Source organism: Balaenoptera musculus, chromosome 1 (genome assembly GCF_009873245.2).
Source record: "Balaenoptera musculus isolate JJ_BM4_2016_0621 chromosome 1, mBalMus1.pri.v3, whole genome shotgun sequence".
NCBI lineage: Eukaryota > Metazoa > Chordata > Mammalia > Artiodactyla > Balaenopteridae > Balaenoptera > Balaenoptera musculus.
This window is the reverse complement of record NC_045785.1, coordinates 12,586,996-12,605,238: the sequence shown is the minus strand read 5'-3', so window position 1 is coordinate 12,605,238 and position 18,243 is coordinate 12,586,996. Positions and strand designations below refer to the sequence as shown.

At 47.7% G+C, this 18,243-nt stretch overlaps 1 protein-coding gene across 1 annotated transcript in view; it reads left to right on the top strand.

Annotated features, from left to right (window-relative positions):
- The first annotated feature begins 6,866 nt into the window (after nucleotides 1-6,866).
- SPATA21 (spermatogenesis associated 21) overlaps nucleotides 6,867-18,243 on the top strand; it is a 34,767-nt gene continuing 23,390 nt past the window's right edge. Inside the window, exons 1-6 of the mRNA XM_036827100.1 lie at nucleotides 6,867-6,995; nucleotides 8,659-8,810; nucleotides 10,401-10,620; nucleotides 14,606-14,901; nucleotides 15,287-15,335; nucleotides 17,532-17,998. Coding sequence (XP_036682995.1) covers nucleotides 6,867-6,995; nucleotides 8,659-8,810; nucleotides 10,401-10,620; nucleotides 14,606-14,901; nucleotides 15,287-15,335; nucleotides 17,532-17,998 — 1,313 coding nt within the window. The remainder of the gene's footprint in view (nucleotides 6,996-8,658; nucleotides 8,811-10,400; nucleotides 10,621-14,605; nucleotides 14,902-15,286; nucleotides 15,336-17,531; nucleotides 17,999-18,243) is intronic.

Genomic DNA, 18,243 nt, shown 5'->3' with positions numbered 1-18,243 from the left:
CATTGTTGCAGACTCTGAGTTGCAATTCTCTGCTGATCTCATGTAAACCCATCTTTGCTGGAGAAATTCTGGTGGTCTATTTATTTCAGGTCAACAATGGATACACCACATTTTGTTTATCCATTCATCTGCTGATGGACATTTGGGTTGTTTCCACCTTTTGGCTATTGTGAATAACACTGCTGTGAATTATTGGTGAATAATACCTGTTCAAGTCCTTGTTTTCAATTCTCTTGAGTATATATCTAGAAGTGGACTTGCTGGCCCATATGGTAATTCTCTGTGTAGCTTTTTGAGGAACTACCAAACTGTTTTCCACAGCAGCTGCATTTTCCATTTCCACCATCAAGAGTCCCAGTTTTCCACATCCTTGCCAATACTTATATTCCATTTCCTTTGATAATAGCCATCCCAGTGGATATGAAGTTAACCTCTCTTTACGTGAATTGATTTAACTTCTAATTTCAACTTTGCTCAATACCCTGATTCTGCACAGCAAAGAAGAAATTGAGAAGTGAGCTTTCTTCCTCCTAGTTCTTTGTTCCTATCTCATTTTCCTAAAGTCCTGGAGTGGCAGAGACAGAAGTCCCCTTAGAAGCTGGAGGGGAGGGATGTTGAGATGGGAGGGGAGGGCACACTCTCACACTGACAATCTTGTCCCCTCACATTCTCATCATTCTGTTTACATGTCTGCTCTCCCACTAGACTGCAAGCTTCTTCTTTTTTTTTTAAAGGTTTTTTAAAAATTTTATGTGGACCATTTTAAAAGTCTTTATTGAACTTGTTACAACATTGCTTCTGTTTTATGTCTTGGTCTTTTGGCCACGAGGCATGTGGGATCCTAGCTCCCCAACCAGGGATTGAACCTACACCCCCTGCATTGAAAGGCGAAGTCTCAACCACTGGACCGCCAGGGAAGTGCCTAGACTGCAAGCTTCTTGGATGCAGGACCCTGTCCCTGCCTTTGTGAACCCCTGTATTCAGCAGCACAGGGTCTGGTACAGAGTAAGTGCTCAGTGAATGAATGGGTAAATGAGTGTGTGTGTGTGTGTGTGTGTGTGTGTGTGTTCATTTGCTTACATCCCAAAGCCAAGGGGCAATTTGGGGATGAGGCACCGTGTTTCCTCTTTCACACTGTCTTTGCATCAGTATGTGCTGCACAACAGCAGGGGAAAATAGGGTATCCCAGGAGTAAAGCACCTGGACCCTTTGAGTTGGAGAAACTTTCAGCTGGGAGAGCATCTAGGACCAGCTCTTAAGAGCTAAACTTTGGGATAGCATCCACCATCAGCACCAAGTTCCATCACTTCCTCTCTGGAAGCCAAGCAGTGTGAAAGTGGCCCACGGTGACTGTTTTTTTTCATTCATTCATTCATTCATTCATTCATTCATTTATTTATTTATTTATTTATGGCAGCATTGGGTCTTCGTTGCTGCGCACGGGCTTTCTCTAGTTGTGGCGAGCAGGGGCTGCTCTTCATTGCAGAAGCCCGGTGTGCGGGCTTCTCATTGCCATGACTTCTCTTGTTGCGGAGCACCGGCTCTAGGTGCGTGGGCTTCAGTAGTTGTGGCATGTGGGCTCAGTAGTTGTGGCTCGCAGGCTCCAGGGTGCAGGCTCAGTAGTTGTGATGCACGGGCTTAGTTGCTCCATGGCATGTGGGATCTTCCCGGACCAGGGCTCGAATCTGTGTCCCCTGTCTTGGCAGGCGGATTCTCAACCACTGTGTCACCAGGGAAGCCCACGGTGACTGTTTTGGGCCTCCCCATGAAGCTGCCCCTGGTAGGACACCTTCCTGTCATGAATCTGGAAGGGAATGCTCACTCTGTGCCAGGGGGCAGCCAGGTTTTACAATGTGTTCAGAGCACTTCCCGTTCAGTTCAGTCAAACAAAGATGGGCATTGAACATCGACTATAGCCCAGGTGCTGGGTGATGGGACCACAGAGATGAGGCTCACCCAGCTCCTGCCTTCATGGAGCTACAGAGAGGAGGAGACAGAGAGAAATGTGGAGTGAAAAGTGCTATGATAGAAGAAACTCATAGGGGGGTGTGGGAGCGAAGAGAAGAGAGACCCCACTCAGCCTGGGGGCAGTCAGGGAAGGCTCTCTGGAAGAGGTTACCTTGACACAATAATCTCTGTGAGGTAGGCGGAGCAAGGATTGTTATCCTCCTTGTGTAGTGGAGCCACTGAAACAGTGACCAGCCCAGGGAGACCACACTGTCCTCTAGCTGCAGGAGGTCAGACGGTCCCTTGCCTTATCCTCAAATCCCAGCCACGTGGCTAAACATGCCTGAAATGCATTTCTAAGGCTCTGCTGCCGAGAATAATTGGGCCTACTGGCTACTCGCAGGTTAAAGACATTGTTTGCCGAACGAATTCAATTCAACCCAACAGGCAGAGTATAGGCTCAGACAGAGCCCATCTCACGTGGCAGGAGGCGACAGCGGTGCAAAATCTCGCTGTGATTCATCCCGGTGCTTTCTGGTAGGTCCAGGGCCAAGGTGGGGGTTTGAGATGAGCAGTTTCCTGGGTGGCTTCGTGAAATATATATGATAGGTCACTTATCATCTTTCCCTGCTGTATTTTCCTGCCATCATAGATATTTCTAAGCGAAATTCCCCCATTTCTCAGATGGGGAAACCACTTATAAAAGGGCACTCGATAACAAAACAATCTTGAAAAAGAAAAAAGTTGGGAGATTCACACGTCCCAATTTCAATACTTACTACAAAGGGACAGTAATCAAGACAGTATAGTACTGGTACAAGGATAGACCATAGATCAATGGACTAGAATTGAGAATAAACCCTTACATTTACAGCCACTTGACTTTCCATCAGTGTGCCAAGACAATTTGATTGAGAAAGAATTGTCTTTTCAACAAATGGTGCTGGAATGAGATATCCACATTCCACATGCAAAAGAATGAAGTTGGACCCCTATCTCACACCATGTACAAAAATTCATTCAAAATGGCTATAGACCTAAATGTATGAGCTAAAACTATACAACTCTTAGAAGAAAACATAGAGAAAAATCTTTATGACCTTGGATTTATGTTATAATAAAAAGAATCTAATAGATTCTTAGATATGACACTAAAAGCGCAAGCAACAAAAGAGAAAAATAGATAAATGGGACTTTAACAAAATTAAAAGCTTTGTGCTTCAAAGGACAAAAAAGTGAAAGTACAATTCACATAATGTGAGAAAAATTTTGCAAATTACATATCTGAAAAGAGACTTGCATCTAGAATATACAAAGAGTTCTTACCATTCAATAATAAAAAGACAAATGACACAATTTATAAATGGACAATGAACCTGAATAGACATTTTTCCAAAGAATATACACAAATAGCCAATAAGCACATGAAAAGATGCCCAGCATCATTAGCCATCAGGGAAATGCAAATCAAAACCACAATGAGATACCACTTTATACCCACACCCACTAGAATGACTAGAATAAAAAAAAAAAAAAGACATAGTAAGTGTTGGTGAGGATGTGGAAAAATTGGAACCCTCATACATTGCTGGTGGGAATGTAAAATGATGCAGCCACTTCAGAAAACAGTATGGCAATTACTCAGGGGACTAAACACAGGGTTACCATATAACACAGCAATTCCATTCCTACACCCAAGAGAAATGAAAATATATCTTCACACAAAAATTTGTACACAAACGTTCATAACAGCATTATTCATAATCCAAAAAAGTGGAAACAACCCAAATGTTTATCAACTGACGAATGGATGTACAAAATGGGGAATTCCCTGGTGGCCTAGTGGTTAGGATTCTGGGCTTTCACTGCCATGGCTCAGGTTTAATCCCTGGTTGGGGAACCGAGACCCCGCCAGGTGCACGGTGCGGCCAAAAAAAAAAAAAAATGTAGTATATTGGCCATAAAAAGAATGAAGGGCTGATACAAGCTACAACACAGATGAACCTTGAAAACATCTGCTAAGTGAAAGCCAGTCACCAAGGACCACATATTGTATGATTACATTTAAATGAAATGTCCAGAATAGGCAAGTCTATAGGGACAGAAAGATTAGTGGTTGCCTACAGCTAGGGTGGGAGGACTGAGGTGATGGCTAAGGGGTATGGGGCTTCTTTTGGGGGTGATGAAAATATTCTAAAATTGGAGTGAGGATTGTCCAATTCTGTGAATATAATAAAAGCCATTGAATTGTACACTTTAAGTGGATGAGTGGTACAATACGTGAATTAAATCTCAATGAAGTTGTGAGGAAGAAAGTGCCCTGAAAGGGGGACAGAGTCTCTATTGGCCACCCACCCCCCTCAATTCTATCCTCAGATCCCATGCCTTTCTGCTAGGGTTGGGGCTTCCCCTTCTCATCTAGATTCTCACGGAGGTTGTAAGCTCCAGATGGGGATGGAGAGGGGGCTGGATCCCCTCTGGAGCCTCTGCCCCCTTAAAACTCCAGCTTGTGGAATACTGGGGCCTGAGAATTCTGAGGTTGAGACTGTGCTTTCTGAGATGGAGACAATGGGGGGCGTGTTTGAGGGGTCGGGGAGGGGGGCAGATTTCCCCCAGATGGGTCATCTACCCCTGGGGCAGGAAGGCTCAGAGGAAAGGGGAAGGTTTAGGGAGCCCTAATGGGAGAGAAGGGAGGAACTCCAAGGAAAGAGAGAGGGGCTCGGTCACAGCGCTGACCTCTCTGTGCCAGGTGAGAGCCTAGGTCCTTTGGGAGGCTGGAGCTGCACCTGGAGTGGGGGTCACCTGGGAGCGGAGGCTTGTTTGCATTGTGGGGATACAGGCCCAGAGGGTAGGACTGGAGGGTAGGCAAGGTTGGGAGGAAAGGAGAAGGGAGAGGGGATTCGGGTCAGCAGCTGTTAAGGGCACCTCCCCTGTGCCCCTGGTAAACTGTGAGAGCCACCAGACCCCCAGTGTATCCCCAAGGCCTGATGTCACGTGTCTGTTAAACAATTGGTGATTGCATGGGTGAGTGAGGGAATGAATTAAGCTTCTTTGGAGGCAAGATAATATGGTGAGATAAGCAATCTTGGGAGTCACACAGGCCTGGGTTTGAAGCCGGTTCCTCTGCAGATTTGCTGTGTGGTATTGGACAAAACTCTGGGCTACCCTGAGCCTCAGTTTCCGTATCTTTAAAACAGGGCTGAACCCACTGACCTCAAGGACAGAGTGGTTAGAATACCGTTGGCAAACGTGCCCAGCAAATAGAAGGTTCCTCCGTGGATGGTGGCCGGCCTGTCATGATTTAAAGTGGAAGAAGCAACATCAAGATCCTCAAGGTCTCACTGAGGGGGTAGGATTTACCCTTAGAAACCAGTTAACAGTGAAGAGAGGTCCATGGCGTCTCCGTAGAAAGGGTGTTGATGTTGCCTCAAAGGAATTCAGAGGCCAGAGAGAGGGCTAAGGTGGTTGGAAGCTTGGAGAAGAGGTGGGAGCTTGAAGGATGGGGTGGGAGGTGCTGGAGAAAGAGAGAGAAGTGGGAAACGAGCAGAGAGACTGGGGGATCTGCAGGGTTAGGATCGCAGGAGTCTGCCCAGATTAAAACAGAATGTTTGTGTAGGGTATGGCAGTACAGCCAAATAGGAGGTTGGATAGGAGAAGCAAAAGCAGAGACCCTAGGGCTTCCCTGGTGGCTCAGTGGTTGAGAATCCGCCTGCCAATGCAGGGGACACGGGTTCGATCCCTGGTCCGGGAAGATCCCACATGCTGCAGAGCAACTAAGCCCGTGCACCACAACTACTGAGCCTGTGCTCTAGAGCCCGTGAGCCACAACTACTGAGCCCGCGTGCTACAACTACTGAAGCCCGCGCGCCTAGAGCCCCTGCTCTGCAAAAAGACAAGCAACCACAATGAGAAGCCTGCGCACCGCAACGAAGAGTAGCCCCCGCTCACCGCAACTAGAGAAAGCCTGCACGCAGCAGCGAAGACCCAACACAGCCAAAAATAAATAAATAAAATAAATAAATTTATATATATGAAAAAAAAAAGTAGAGACCCTAAGAAAGGCTTTAGAAAGGGATGTGTCCAGGGCGGGGGTTGGGGTGCTTTGGTGAACTACCTATTGCCATTGGCGACTTTAGGGCCCCCAAGACAGACGTTCCCCACTCCGACTCCTTAGCTCCAAGAAGAACGGGATTTTCCTCTATAGCAACAGCAGCCGTGACACTCTTGGGCTCTCTTTATTTTTGTTTTGTTTTGTTTTTGGCTGCGCCGTGCAGCATGCAGGATCTTACTTCCCCGACCAGGGATTGAACCCGTGCCCCCTGCAGTGGAATCGCAGAGTCCTAACCACTGGACCGCCAGGGAATTCCCTCCTGAGCTTTCTTTAAAATTCACCTTAGGATATTAAGGGCTCTGAGAAATCCTGCAGGAAAGAGCCTATTTCATTTTAACTCAGCACTTTCCAGACACATTTGGCCTCAGAACCCTTTTTTTTGTGGTGTACCTCATGGGACCAATATCCCCAAGAACACCTGTTAGGAAATGCTGCTGTAGGGAAAAGTGCGTGGGTTTTGGGACCCAGTAGGCCATGGTTTGATTCCTGCTCTGTGACCTATTTGGTGTTGGACCTCGGGCAAGTCACTTTGTCTCCCAGAGCCTCCTTTTCCCCAGAGTCATTGTGAGAATTGGGGAAAATATGTGGGTAAAGCATGTGGCTAGCTCTCTGGTCTTGCTGCATGCCTCTCCTGTACCAGGCCTGGCCCTGCCTCTTCCCCTGAGCCAGGCTCTCTGCATGACAGACTCCACGTGGGCTGCTGAACAGGCAGTTAGGTAATGGGCTTGGTGGAACTTTGATTGGATTTCTTTTCTGGGAACACAGCATTTGATGCTCCTCACTTGGTACCCTCATTGGCCCTGGCACAATGGACAACAGAAACACCCAGATGTACGTGGAGTGTAGGATCAAGGCTCCAGAGGCCCAGCCAAGTCCTGGCCTGAGGACTGCCAGCAACAGGGCTGGTGTTGAGCCCACCATATCAGAAGTCAGACAGGTAGGGACGTGCATCTCTTCTCCCAGCAGCCACCTTTCCTTTCCCCTGCCCAGGTTTCCTTCCCTCCCCAACTGCTTTAATTAAGCCTCTATTACAAGTGGCACAAAACTCAGTTCAAACTGGATTAGGCAGGAATGAGAACACATCAGCCTGCATAACTGACAAATCTACCTGTAGACTTCAGGTATGGCTGGATCAAGGTGCTAAATGAGTGTCTCTTGGCTCTGCCTTCCTCTGTGGCATTCCCAGGCAGGCTCTCTCTGCAAAATGGCAAGAATTGCCCTGGCCACTCCAGGCTTAAATCTTCCCATCTTACATCCTCTGGCTTAGCATTCCCAACAGGAGGAGAGCCTCTTTGCAATAGTTGAAGAAAGTCTCTGGTATCAGTGTCATTGGCCCAGGTTGTAGTCATATGTTTATCCCTGAACCAGTCACCATGGCAGGGCAGAGTGGCCTGGATCTCTTGGTATAATGGAACCAGAGGTGGTACTCAGCTGGCTCTGCTGAGCCGCATGGGCCGAATGGAGACAGGAATTTTCCCATAAAAGAATGTTGGCTTTGTTACCAAAAGAGATGCTGGCTGGGTGAGCAAAACAAGAATTGCCTACTTACTTCCATGGCCTTTAGCCTCCCTGTCCCTTATATCCTTTATTCCCCTGACAGCTGCTCAAAGCTTCCATCCATGACCCTCCTCATCCCCTAGCCTGCAACCTAAGCTCTCATTGCTCTTCTTGGCCTATTTCCATAAAAAAAAAAAAAAATTTTTTTTTAAGTGCCAAGTGGCATGAATTGAAGAGCACAGAGAAGATCTTCCTTTCTGTGTCCCCAGAGCCAAAAATGTCACCATAAAAAAAGTCAACATTCCCTTGGATTAAGTATCACCCTCTCAGTGTAGCCTCTGTTATAAATCATGGCTTCTCCTAGGCCCCCGGAGAGGGCCTGAAATGGGGGTCTTGGAAGGAGGCTGGGGTAAACATTCAGGGCTTCCTTTACCTGCCCATTTATTTTTTCAATGCACATAGTCATGGGGTCTCAGTGCCACCACTTAACCAGCTGTATGACCTTGGGCATGTCACTGCAGCCCTTTGAGCCTCATGGGCTCATGTGTGTCATGTCGAGGATTAACTGGGTTAAGTCCCTGGAGGCACCTGACACTGGCCCTGCCCCATGGTAGATGCCCTTAGTGTTGGCTCACAGTGCAATCTTGTTTTATCAACCGATTGAGCCAGGTTGCCTGGAGTTTGCTGACTCAGGCGAGGCTTGGTGCTGCCTCTAAGTCATTGACTCAAGGTCACCCAACTAGGGAGTGATGGGCATCAAAACCCAGCTCCAGAGCCTGAGCTCTGAAGTAGCGGAAATTGTGGAAGCCTCTCTCGGAACTTGTGAGGGTCTTGAAGTCCCCCAGGGCGCTCTGTCTAGTTGTCCTCAGTGGCATCTCCTTGGCCCAGGTACTGCTCTGGACTCCAGGTTCGCACTGTTGCCATCGGTGCTGACCGAGCCTCTCTCCCCCTGCCCCTTGTCTCCTCCTTGCCTCTCTCCAATGTCTTCCCCAGTTAGGCACGGGATCTCCCCATTCCTGAGGCCAGGATGATGCCAGAGAGTGGGAGAATCCCTCCAGAATGGGCCAACGCTTGAGCCAGTGCCATGGGCATCTTCGTTCTAGGTTGTGTTTCCAGATGCTGAAGGGATAGACAGTGGGAAGCAGCCCTCACCAGCACCAGGAGGGCCAGAGGACGGGCCCAGACACAGAGAGGCATCAGAGGAGGGGTCTCCGGAGCTCAGCACCCAGGAGCAGATGCCTCCGGCGGGGCCAAGGTGAGCCGGGGGCTTCCCAGAGAGCAGCTCCAGGAGAGAATCCCCTGTGACTCACCTGGTGGTGGTGGGGGAGGGGCAACTTCCAGGCTAAGGTGGATCCACCCAGTCACAGCCCCTGTACTTCTCTTTCATAGCGCGAATCACACTAAATAATTACTCATGTTGACCTTTTGTCTGAGCTCCCCCACTAGACCACAAACTTCTGTGATGTGTCTTGTTCAAGGGGCATTTATGTCTTGTTTAACCTCACATCCCTCATGCCGGGGACTCTACCTGTAGTAGATGCGCAATAAATACGTATTCACTGAATTCATAGAAGAATGAACAAAAGAGAGGCTGAGAGACACAGAAACACACATTTATGTGGAATTATTGTTATTACTTTCCAAATATTGTATATATCTTTAAGCTTGTCTACAGTGAGAATGTATTCTTCTTAAAAAGAGAAAATGGAGAGAGAGCCAGAGAGAGGCAAAGTGAAAGACTTGGGAGACTGGTCAGCTTATCATTTAAATTTGATTATAACCAAAAACCTCTAAATAATCTCTTCTACACGATAAATTAGGGGAATCAATCAAAGCCAGGTGTCAGCACCCCTGAGACAGGCGCTGCGCACCATGCTGGCGGAAATAGAAACCATTTCCACACATCTGCTTACACAACTTGGCAATCTGTTTAAACTGCTTTAAAACTGTCTTTACCCTCATCTATTTCTAGAAATATCTAGGAAATAAGTGCATATTCAGGCAAAGTTTTATGCACAAAGATTTCCACATTATTTTAAATGCTAAAAAATTGGAAATGCCAGTGTGCACTAAATGCTCACAATAGGGGGATGGTTAAGTAAATTATGATTATCTATAAAACAGAGAATTTTAGGGGACTTCCCTGGCGGTCCAGCAGTTAAGACTCCACGCTTCCACTGCAGGGGGTGCAGGTTCAATCCCTGGTCAGGGAACTAAGATCCCACATGCCACACAGTGCAGCCAAAAAGTAAAAAAGAGAGAGAGAGAATTTTATACTTTCATTAAAAAGCATGCTTATGAAAGATTATTGGCATGGGAAAAATTTAGATTATACTGTTAATTGAAAAAAGATTGCAAAATTGTATTTGCAGTATAACTAGGTAAAATTATGTAATTATTGAAGATGGTATTTAAATTAATCCCCATTAAAAATATGTATGTATATCCTTAGGAAGAAGCCTGCAGGAAATACTCCAGAATATTAAAGTGAGATCAGATAGGTGCAGATTCAAATCCGGACCTGTCAACTTCAGTTTAATGACCCGAGGCTCAAGTCTTCCAACCTCTCTGAATCTCAGTTCTCCCTGATTTTTCTTTTTTTTTTTCTAAAAAGCAATAAGTAATAATAAAAATATTACATCCTAACTCTCTTAAACATTGACATCAAAGTGTCTGTGATTGGGGGAATTCACGTCAGTCCTTTATTCTTTCTCCTAGGCATTAAGTATGCACCTACGGTGTGCCAAGCCCTGTGCAGGTGCTCTGGGAACTATGAAGAAATATAAGAATGTACAACTCTGCCCCAGTTTGGGAGCTGAGGTGTCTCTTTGTCTGTTCTCCCCAGGATGAAGCAGTCATCTTTGGCCCCCCAGGAAGGGCCCGGGGAGCTGCAAGCAGGCCAGGATCAGGCCACGCCAGGAAGTGAGCTGGAGGTGCTGCCCTCCAGGGTCCCTGCAGCACAGGAAAGGCTGCAGCAGCAGAGCTCATGGAAGGAGACCGAGGACCAAGAGGGGAGCCAGCAGAACCTAGGGACCGTGGAGGGTCAGTTCCCCAAGAGCCGCCAGGTAATGTCCATGGAGACCTGGGCAGGAGGGTATGGAATGACTGACCCACAGGGGAGGTGAGGGAGCAGGGAATTGTTGGAGGAGATGGGGGGTTCTGTGTAAAATTAAAATCGGGACATGCTGGGTTTAACAAAGCTCAGACAGCTTTTCACGAAGATGGCGCCGAAGGCAAAGAAGGAAGCCCCTGCCCCTCCCGAAGCCAAAGCCAAAGCAAAGGCTTTGAAGGCCAAGAAAGCAGTGTGGAAAGGCGTCCATAGCCACACACACACACAAAAGAAGATCCGGACGTCACTCACCTTCCAATGGCCCAAAACACTGCGGCTCAGGAGGCAGCCCAAATATCCTCAGAAGAGCCCCCTAAGAGAAACAAGCTTGACCACTGTGCCACCAAGTTCCCCTCACCACCGAGTCAGACATGAAGAAAATAGAAGACGACAAGGGACTTCCCTTCCTTGTCGGAGTGCCGGAGTGGTTAAGAATCCGCCTGCCAATGCAGGGGACACGGGTTCGAGCCCTGGTCCCACATGCCTTGGAGCAACTAAGCCTGTGCGCCAAACTACTGAAGCCCACGCGCCTAGAGCCTGAGCTCTGCTACAAGAGAAGCCACTGCAATGAAAAGCCCGCGCACCACAACGAAGAGTAGCCTCTGCTCACCACAAGTAGAGAAAGCCTGCGCACAGCAACGAAGACCCAACGCAGCCAAAAATAAATAAACAAAAAGAAAACAAAAGAAAAGAAAATAGAAGATGACAACACACTGGTGTTCATTGCAGATGTCAAGGCCAACAAGCACCAGTTTAAACAGGCTGTGAAAAAGCTCTATGACATTGACGTGGCTAAGGTCCACACCCTGATCAGGCCTGATGGAGAGAAGAAGGCATATGTTTGACTGGCTCCTGACTATGATGCTTTAGATGTTGCCAACAAAATTGGGATCATCTATACTGAGTCCAGCTGGCCAATTCTCAATATAAAAGTTTTCACTATAAAACAACAACAACAACAAAAACAAAGCTCAATTTTTTTTTTTTTTTTAATGCTAGGATATTCTAGCATCTGTTTCTTAGCTGCTGAGCACTATGGGACCCTGCAAGACGTCGTTAGAGTATGGTGCCTTTTCCAAACTTATTTGACTGTAAAATATCTTTTAATTTATTTTTATTTTAAGATTTAAGTTTTTTTTTTTTTAAAAAAAAACAGCTTCAGTGAGGTATAATTGACATACACTTGCGCATACTTCAAGTGTACAATTTGATGTTTTGGACACATGTGTATACCCACGAAACCGTCACCACAATCAAGAAAACAAACACATCTGTCACCCCCCCAAATTTTCTGTGCCCCTTTGTCATCTCTCTTCCCATTCACCCCCAGCCTCAGGCAACCACTGATCTGCATTCTGTCGCTATAAATTTGTTTGTATTTCCCAAAATTTTCCATAAATAGAAGCATACAGTATCCACTCTTTCAGTCTGGCTCCTTTAAATTATCATGATTATTTTGAGAGCCATTTATGCTATTGTGTGGATGAATGCTTTATTCTTTTTATTGCTGAGTAATATTCCATTGTATGGATATGTCACAATTTCTTGTCCTACTGTATAGCACAGGGAACTATATTCAGTATCTTGTGATAAACCATATAGGAAAAGAATATGAAAAGGAATGTTTATATATGTATAACTGAATCACTTTGCTGTACAGTGGAAATAAACAAAAACCAGTTTCTTCATTCTTTCATCTATTGATGGACGTTTGGTTTGTTTCAACTTTTTTTTTTTTTTTTTAATAAATTTATTTTTATTTTTTGGCTGCGTTGGGTCTTCGTTGCTGCACGCGGGCTTTCTCTAGTTGCGGTGAACGGGGGCTACTCTTCGTTGTGGTACGCGGGCTTCTCATTGCGGTGGCTTCTCTTGTTGCGGAGCACGGGCTCTAGGCACGCAGGCTTCAGTAGTTGTGGCACGTGGGCTCAGTAGTTGTGACTCACAGGCTCTAGAGCGCAGGCTCTGTAGTTGTGGCGCATGGGCTTAGTTGCTCCGTGGCATGTGGGATCCTCCCAGACCAGGGCTCGAACCCGTGTCCCCTGCATTGGCAGGCGGATTCTTAACCACTGCGCCACCAGGGAAGCCCTGTTTCAACTTTTTGACTACTACAAATAAGACTTGTAGAAACATTCATGTCTATATGTACATGTACTTTCATTTCTCTTGGGCAAATAAATACCTAGGAGTAGAATGGACCGTATGGTATTTGTATGTTTAACTTATTAAGAAACTGCCAAACTTTTCTCTAAGGTGGTTGTACCATTTTACATTCCCATCAGCAATGTATGAGAATTCCACTTGTTCCACATCCTCCCGGAAACTTGGTATGGTCAGTTTTTAATTCTAAGCATTCTAATAGGTGTATAGTTGAATCTCACTGTGATCTTTATTTTCATTTTCCTAATGACTAATCATGTCAAGCATCTTTTCATGCGCTTATGGGCCATTTGTATATCTTTGGAGAAATGTCTATTCAAATACTTTGCCTATCATTTTAATTGAATTAGTCAATTTATTGTTGAGTTGTAAGAGCGCTTTATGTATTCTGGATACGAGACTGTTATCAGATCTACGATTTACAAATTTTTTCTTCCATTCTATGGATTGTCATTTCACTTTCTGACCTTTTTTTACAAAACTGGGTTGTTTTTTTATTCTTGAGTTTTGAGAGTTCTTATATATTCTGAATACAAGTCCTTTATAATATATGTTAATTTGTAAATGTTTTCTCCCAGTCTGGGAGCTGTCTTTTCCATTCTCTTAACAGTGACTTTCTTTTTTTAAATAAATGTATTTATTTATTTATTTATTTTTGGCTGCCTTGGGTCTTCATTGCTGCGCACGGGCTTTCTCTAGTTGCAGTGAGCGGGGGCTACTCTTCGTTGCGGTGCACGGGCTTCTTAGTGCAGTGGCTTCTCTTGTTGTGGAGCACAGGCTCTAGGTGCACGGGCTTAAGTAGTTGTGGCACACGGGCTTCAGTTGTTGTGGCTCGTGGGCTCTAGAGCGCAGGCTCAGTAGTTGTGGCGCACGGGCTTAGTTGCTCTGCGGCATGTGGGATCCTCCCAGGCCAGGGCTAGAACCCGTGTGCCCTGCATTGGCAGGTGGATTCTTAAACACTGCACCACCAGGGAAGTCCTTAACAGTGACTTTCAAAGAACAGAAGTTCTTAATTTTGATGAAGTCTAATTGATCAGCTTTTTCTTTATGGCTGTGCTTTTGGTATTATTTCTTAGAAATCTTTACTCAACCTGAAGTCACATAGGATTTTCTCCTATGTTTTCTTTGAGAAGTTTTATTGTTTTAGGTTTAACATTTAGGTTTATGATCCACCTTGAGTTAATTTTTTGCATATGGTCTGAGTGGTGGGTTGAGGTTCATTTTTTTGCATATGGCTGTCCAACCAGCCCAGCACCATTTGTTGAAGACTATCCTTTCTCTGCTGAGTGTGCACCTTTGTCGAAAATCACTTGACCACATATGTGTGAGTCTATCTCTCTACTTTTTTTCATTCATCTATTTATCTATCCTTATTCCAACACCACACTGTCTTGGTTATAGCAACTTACTAAAGTCTTGAAATCAGTTAGTGTAAAAGTCCCCTTTGTAGGGAGTGCCGTGAAGGACTCTTGTTCTTTGAAACATCCCTTGGGAAATCCCATGTAAAGAGGATCATCTCACTTTCTCCAGGTTCCCATTCTACCTGCACAGAGAAGCCTGGATTATGACTTTGGGCAGGCCCTGCCTCCTCTGGGCCTCAGTATCCTCATCCCTCAAAATGAGGGAAAGTGGGCAACCTTCTAGGGGTGCTGGGAGAACTCAGTAAGATAATGCTTGCAGTGCTTGCTTGAGTAAGGGTTTGACAGCTGGTCTCTGGGTGAGTGTTGAGGGTCACCTGAGAGCCAGGATGGGGCTCCCCATCTTGATGTCCTTGTCCTTGGCAGGACCCAGAGTGTCAGCCCCTCCCAGGTCACCTGGCCGCCAATGAGTCAGACATAGTGCAGCCAACAGAGCCTTGTTGCGCCTTGGACAGTCGTGGACAGCAACTGGGGGACAAGCCCCCCAAGGAAGTGGACACCCCACCCATCAGGCCACAGGGGGCTCTGCCAGAGCCTGGCTCAGGGGGACATGAGGACAGTTCCCAGGAAGCAATGTCCCTAATGCCCACGGCAACTCTGGAGGAAAAGACGGCCCACTCTTCCCCACCATCTATGCCAAGACCTAACACACCCAAAGAAAGGTAAGGCATCCTCTGATGGCCCCCCACCCCGCTCCCTGAACCCAACAAGACTGCTCTTCTGCTAAGCTACAGGGGAGGTGAATTCTAGTCCTGACAGCTCCTGATATGATGTAGAACTTGGTCAAGTCATGCCCTGCTGGGCCTCCATTTCCCCATCTGTATAGTAGCTCTAATACCAGAATTCTTTGTTCCATGGGCCTATTCTTCAAGAGCCATGTCCCCACAGGGGATGTGAGGGTATGAGGAGCCCGTCTGGGATTAGAAGGCCAGGGGAACTAAGCTGGGATGGTGGACCTGAGTGTCCTGGGGGCTGAGAGAAGGCGTGTGCAAGGGGCAAGCCTTGAGCCGAGCCCCTCCCTCACCTGGGAGTTCCTCCCTTGTTTAGGGACAAGGCTGTGGAGATCCAGGCAGCACTGGGGCCTGTTCCTCCACCTGTAAGTAGACCCACAGCGGGGACGGGGACAGGGTGGGGTGGGGGTCAGGAGGATGAAGGGGGCAGAGGCAGAAATGGGACAGTATTTGGAGTCAAACTGGGGAAGGTGTGAGCGTGTGCCTGTGTGTTTGCATGAGTGTGCACATGTATGTGCATGCGTGTATGTGTGTGTTTGCACATGTGCATGTGTGTACCCATGTGTGTGCATCTTGGGTGGGTGTCAAGGATGCTCTTACACTCTGGAGTCCTTGGATTCACCCCAGGTCATGGCTTTTTCCACATCAGCACGGATTTCTTCCACCCATTTGCTCTCAGTCACAGCACACAACCCAAAGCTTCCCTGAACACCTGGGAGGCTCCCATCCCCCTCCCAGCCACTTCCTGGTTCTTTGATTTGACTGGGCAACCTGTGAATATACAGTCATCGTCTGCCTGGTGGAAAGGTAGGTTGGAAAAAGAGGAATCAAAAGAGCCTTTAGGGAGTATAATCTACAAAAATATTGAACCACTATGTTGTACACTTGAAACTAATATAATATTGTAAATCAACTATACTTCAATTTAAAAAAAGAGGCTTTAGGTTTGGGGCCTGAGCAACAAGTGGTGTCATTAACCAAGGTGGTGACACTGGGGAAGGAGCAGACAGGAAGAACCTAAGGTTCTGCTTTGGTCATGTTCTAGACACCCAAAAAGAAATGCCAGGAGGACGTCTGGAGTTAGGAAGGACAGAGAAGTCAGGATGGGAGATGTAAACGTGAAAAAAATGGGGATAACATCTAGGAGAGTGAATATAGAGCAGGAAGGCATCTGAGGACAAATCACTGGGTCTCTACCACATTTAGAAATGGAGGGACTTCCCTGGTGGCGCAGTGGTTAAGAATCTGCCTGCCAATGCAGGGGACACGGGTTCAAGCCCTGGTCCGGGAAGATCCCACATGCTGCAGAGCAACTAAGCCCACGAGCCACAACTACTGAAGCCCCTGTGCCACAACTACTGAAGCCTGTGCGCCTAGAGCCTGTGCTCCGCAATAAGAGAAGCCACCGCAATGAGAAGGCTGTGCATGGCAACGAAGAGTAGCCCCCGCTCGCCGCAACTAGACAAAGCCCACATGCAGCAACAAAGACCCAACGCGGCCAAAAATAAATAAATACATTAAAAAAAAAAAAAGAAATGGAGCGAGAGCAAGCAATAGCCAGCAAAGGAGGCTGACGAATACTCAGGGAGGGAGCCAGCCGGTGACTGAGTGGGAGTCTGGAGAAGAAGGCATTTCCAGAGGGATGGAGTGGTCATCTGGGTCTATCACCGCTCAGTGGTAGGCTCTGAGGAGGGCAGAGATCTGACCACCGCCTTGCAAGAGTCTGGTTGGGGCGTGGTGGCAGAAGCCGGACTGGAGATAGGAGGAAAGTGGAGATGGAGTACAGCCAAATCTTTCAAGGAATTTTGCTCTAAAGGAAGAGCAGAGACCTGGGATGGTAGTTGGAAGGCTTTGTACTGTCGGGAGAGTTTTTTCTTTTAAAGAAGGAAGATAATACAGCATGTTTCCATGCTGACGGGAGTTATCTGGTGGAGAGGGTAGTGCTGATACTTTAGGAAGAGCGGGTGTGTGGTGAGAGCTACATCTTTGAACGGGAGAAAGGGCTGGGCTGGAGCCTGCGTGGCGTGTGGCCTGGTTGGAGGTGGGCAGGGGACAGCTCATCCCTCTAAAGGGACGGATGCAGGAGGTGCTGCATTTGCTGAATGAACGAGTGGGAATTTATCAAGTGCCTACCACAAGCTGGCTGCTGGGTCAATATGGATAAAAGAGGCAGACGAGGTCCTGCCCTCCGGAAACTTACTTCTGGTCAGACAGGCAAACAACAGGCATGGACAGGGCCATTGCAAATTGTGTTGATTGCAGTGAAGCAAATAAACAAGTGGTGAGACGGGGAGTAACTCACTCAAGACCACAGCTCAGACAGCCAGGAGGGGGCAGAGCCCAGGTCAGGGGTGGGGGAGGACATGGGGTGGGAGCCTAGTAGGTTGCAGGAGAGAGGTGGGAGCCTAGTAGGTTGCAGGAGAGAGGTGGGCCTCCCCAGGGGCCCAGAGAGGGAGGGGCAGGGTGAGGATCCGCTGCAGAGTGGGTGGCTGGGAGAAGTTTTGTGGGACAATCTGGCTGGCCGGAGGCTTCCCAAATCCCCTCCCCGGTCCTGTTCCCAGGAGGCGAGGGACATTGGAGAGAGGAGGGAGATGGACCATACTCAGAAGCAGCCTCAGGAGCCTGCGGGGGCCACGGGGGCCCAGAACCTTGGCAACCCCCAGCCGGGCTTCATGAAGTGCTTGTTGGAGGTGGAAGAGGAGGAGGCCACACGTTGGAGGGTCACCAAGGCCCGCGCGCTGCCAAACCGGAAGTCCCCCAGGACCCTGGCCCCCGTGCTCGTCTCTGCCCCGGTTGGCAACGCAGCCCCAATCCTGCCTCTGACCCTGCCTCAGACCCCTGCCTCGGCTCCTGCCATGGCCCCATGCTGGGCCCGACCGCCAGCCCCTGGGCCACTTCCTGCCCCCATGGGAGCCCCAGCTTCAGTGCCCGTCACGGTCCTGCCGGTCCCTGCATCAGACCTGGGCTGGAGAAGGACAGAACTTTTGCACCACAGCGGGGAGAGGAGCCTGAATTACCCCAAGGCACGGTAGGAGCCATCCCAGAAAGGGTGTCTGGGATCAGGGCCTGGTCCCAGGGCCCCTGGCTACTCTCTTCCAGATTCTTGTCCCTGTCACTGCACCTGTCTGTTCCCTCCCATGTGTCCCCCCTCCACTTCCCCTCACTTCTGTCTCCTCTCTGTCTTTCCCAGCTCTTGATCTTTCATATCTAGGCCCCTTTTTCTTTTTTTAAAAAAAAATTTATTTATTTATTTATTTATTTATTTATGGCTGT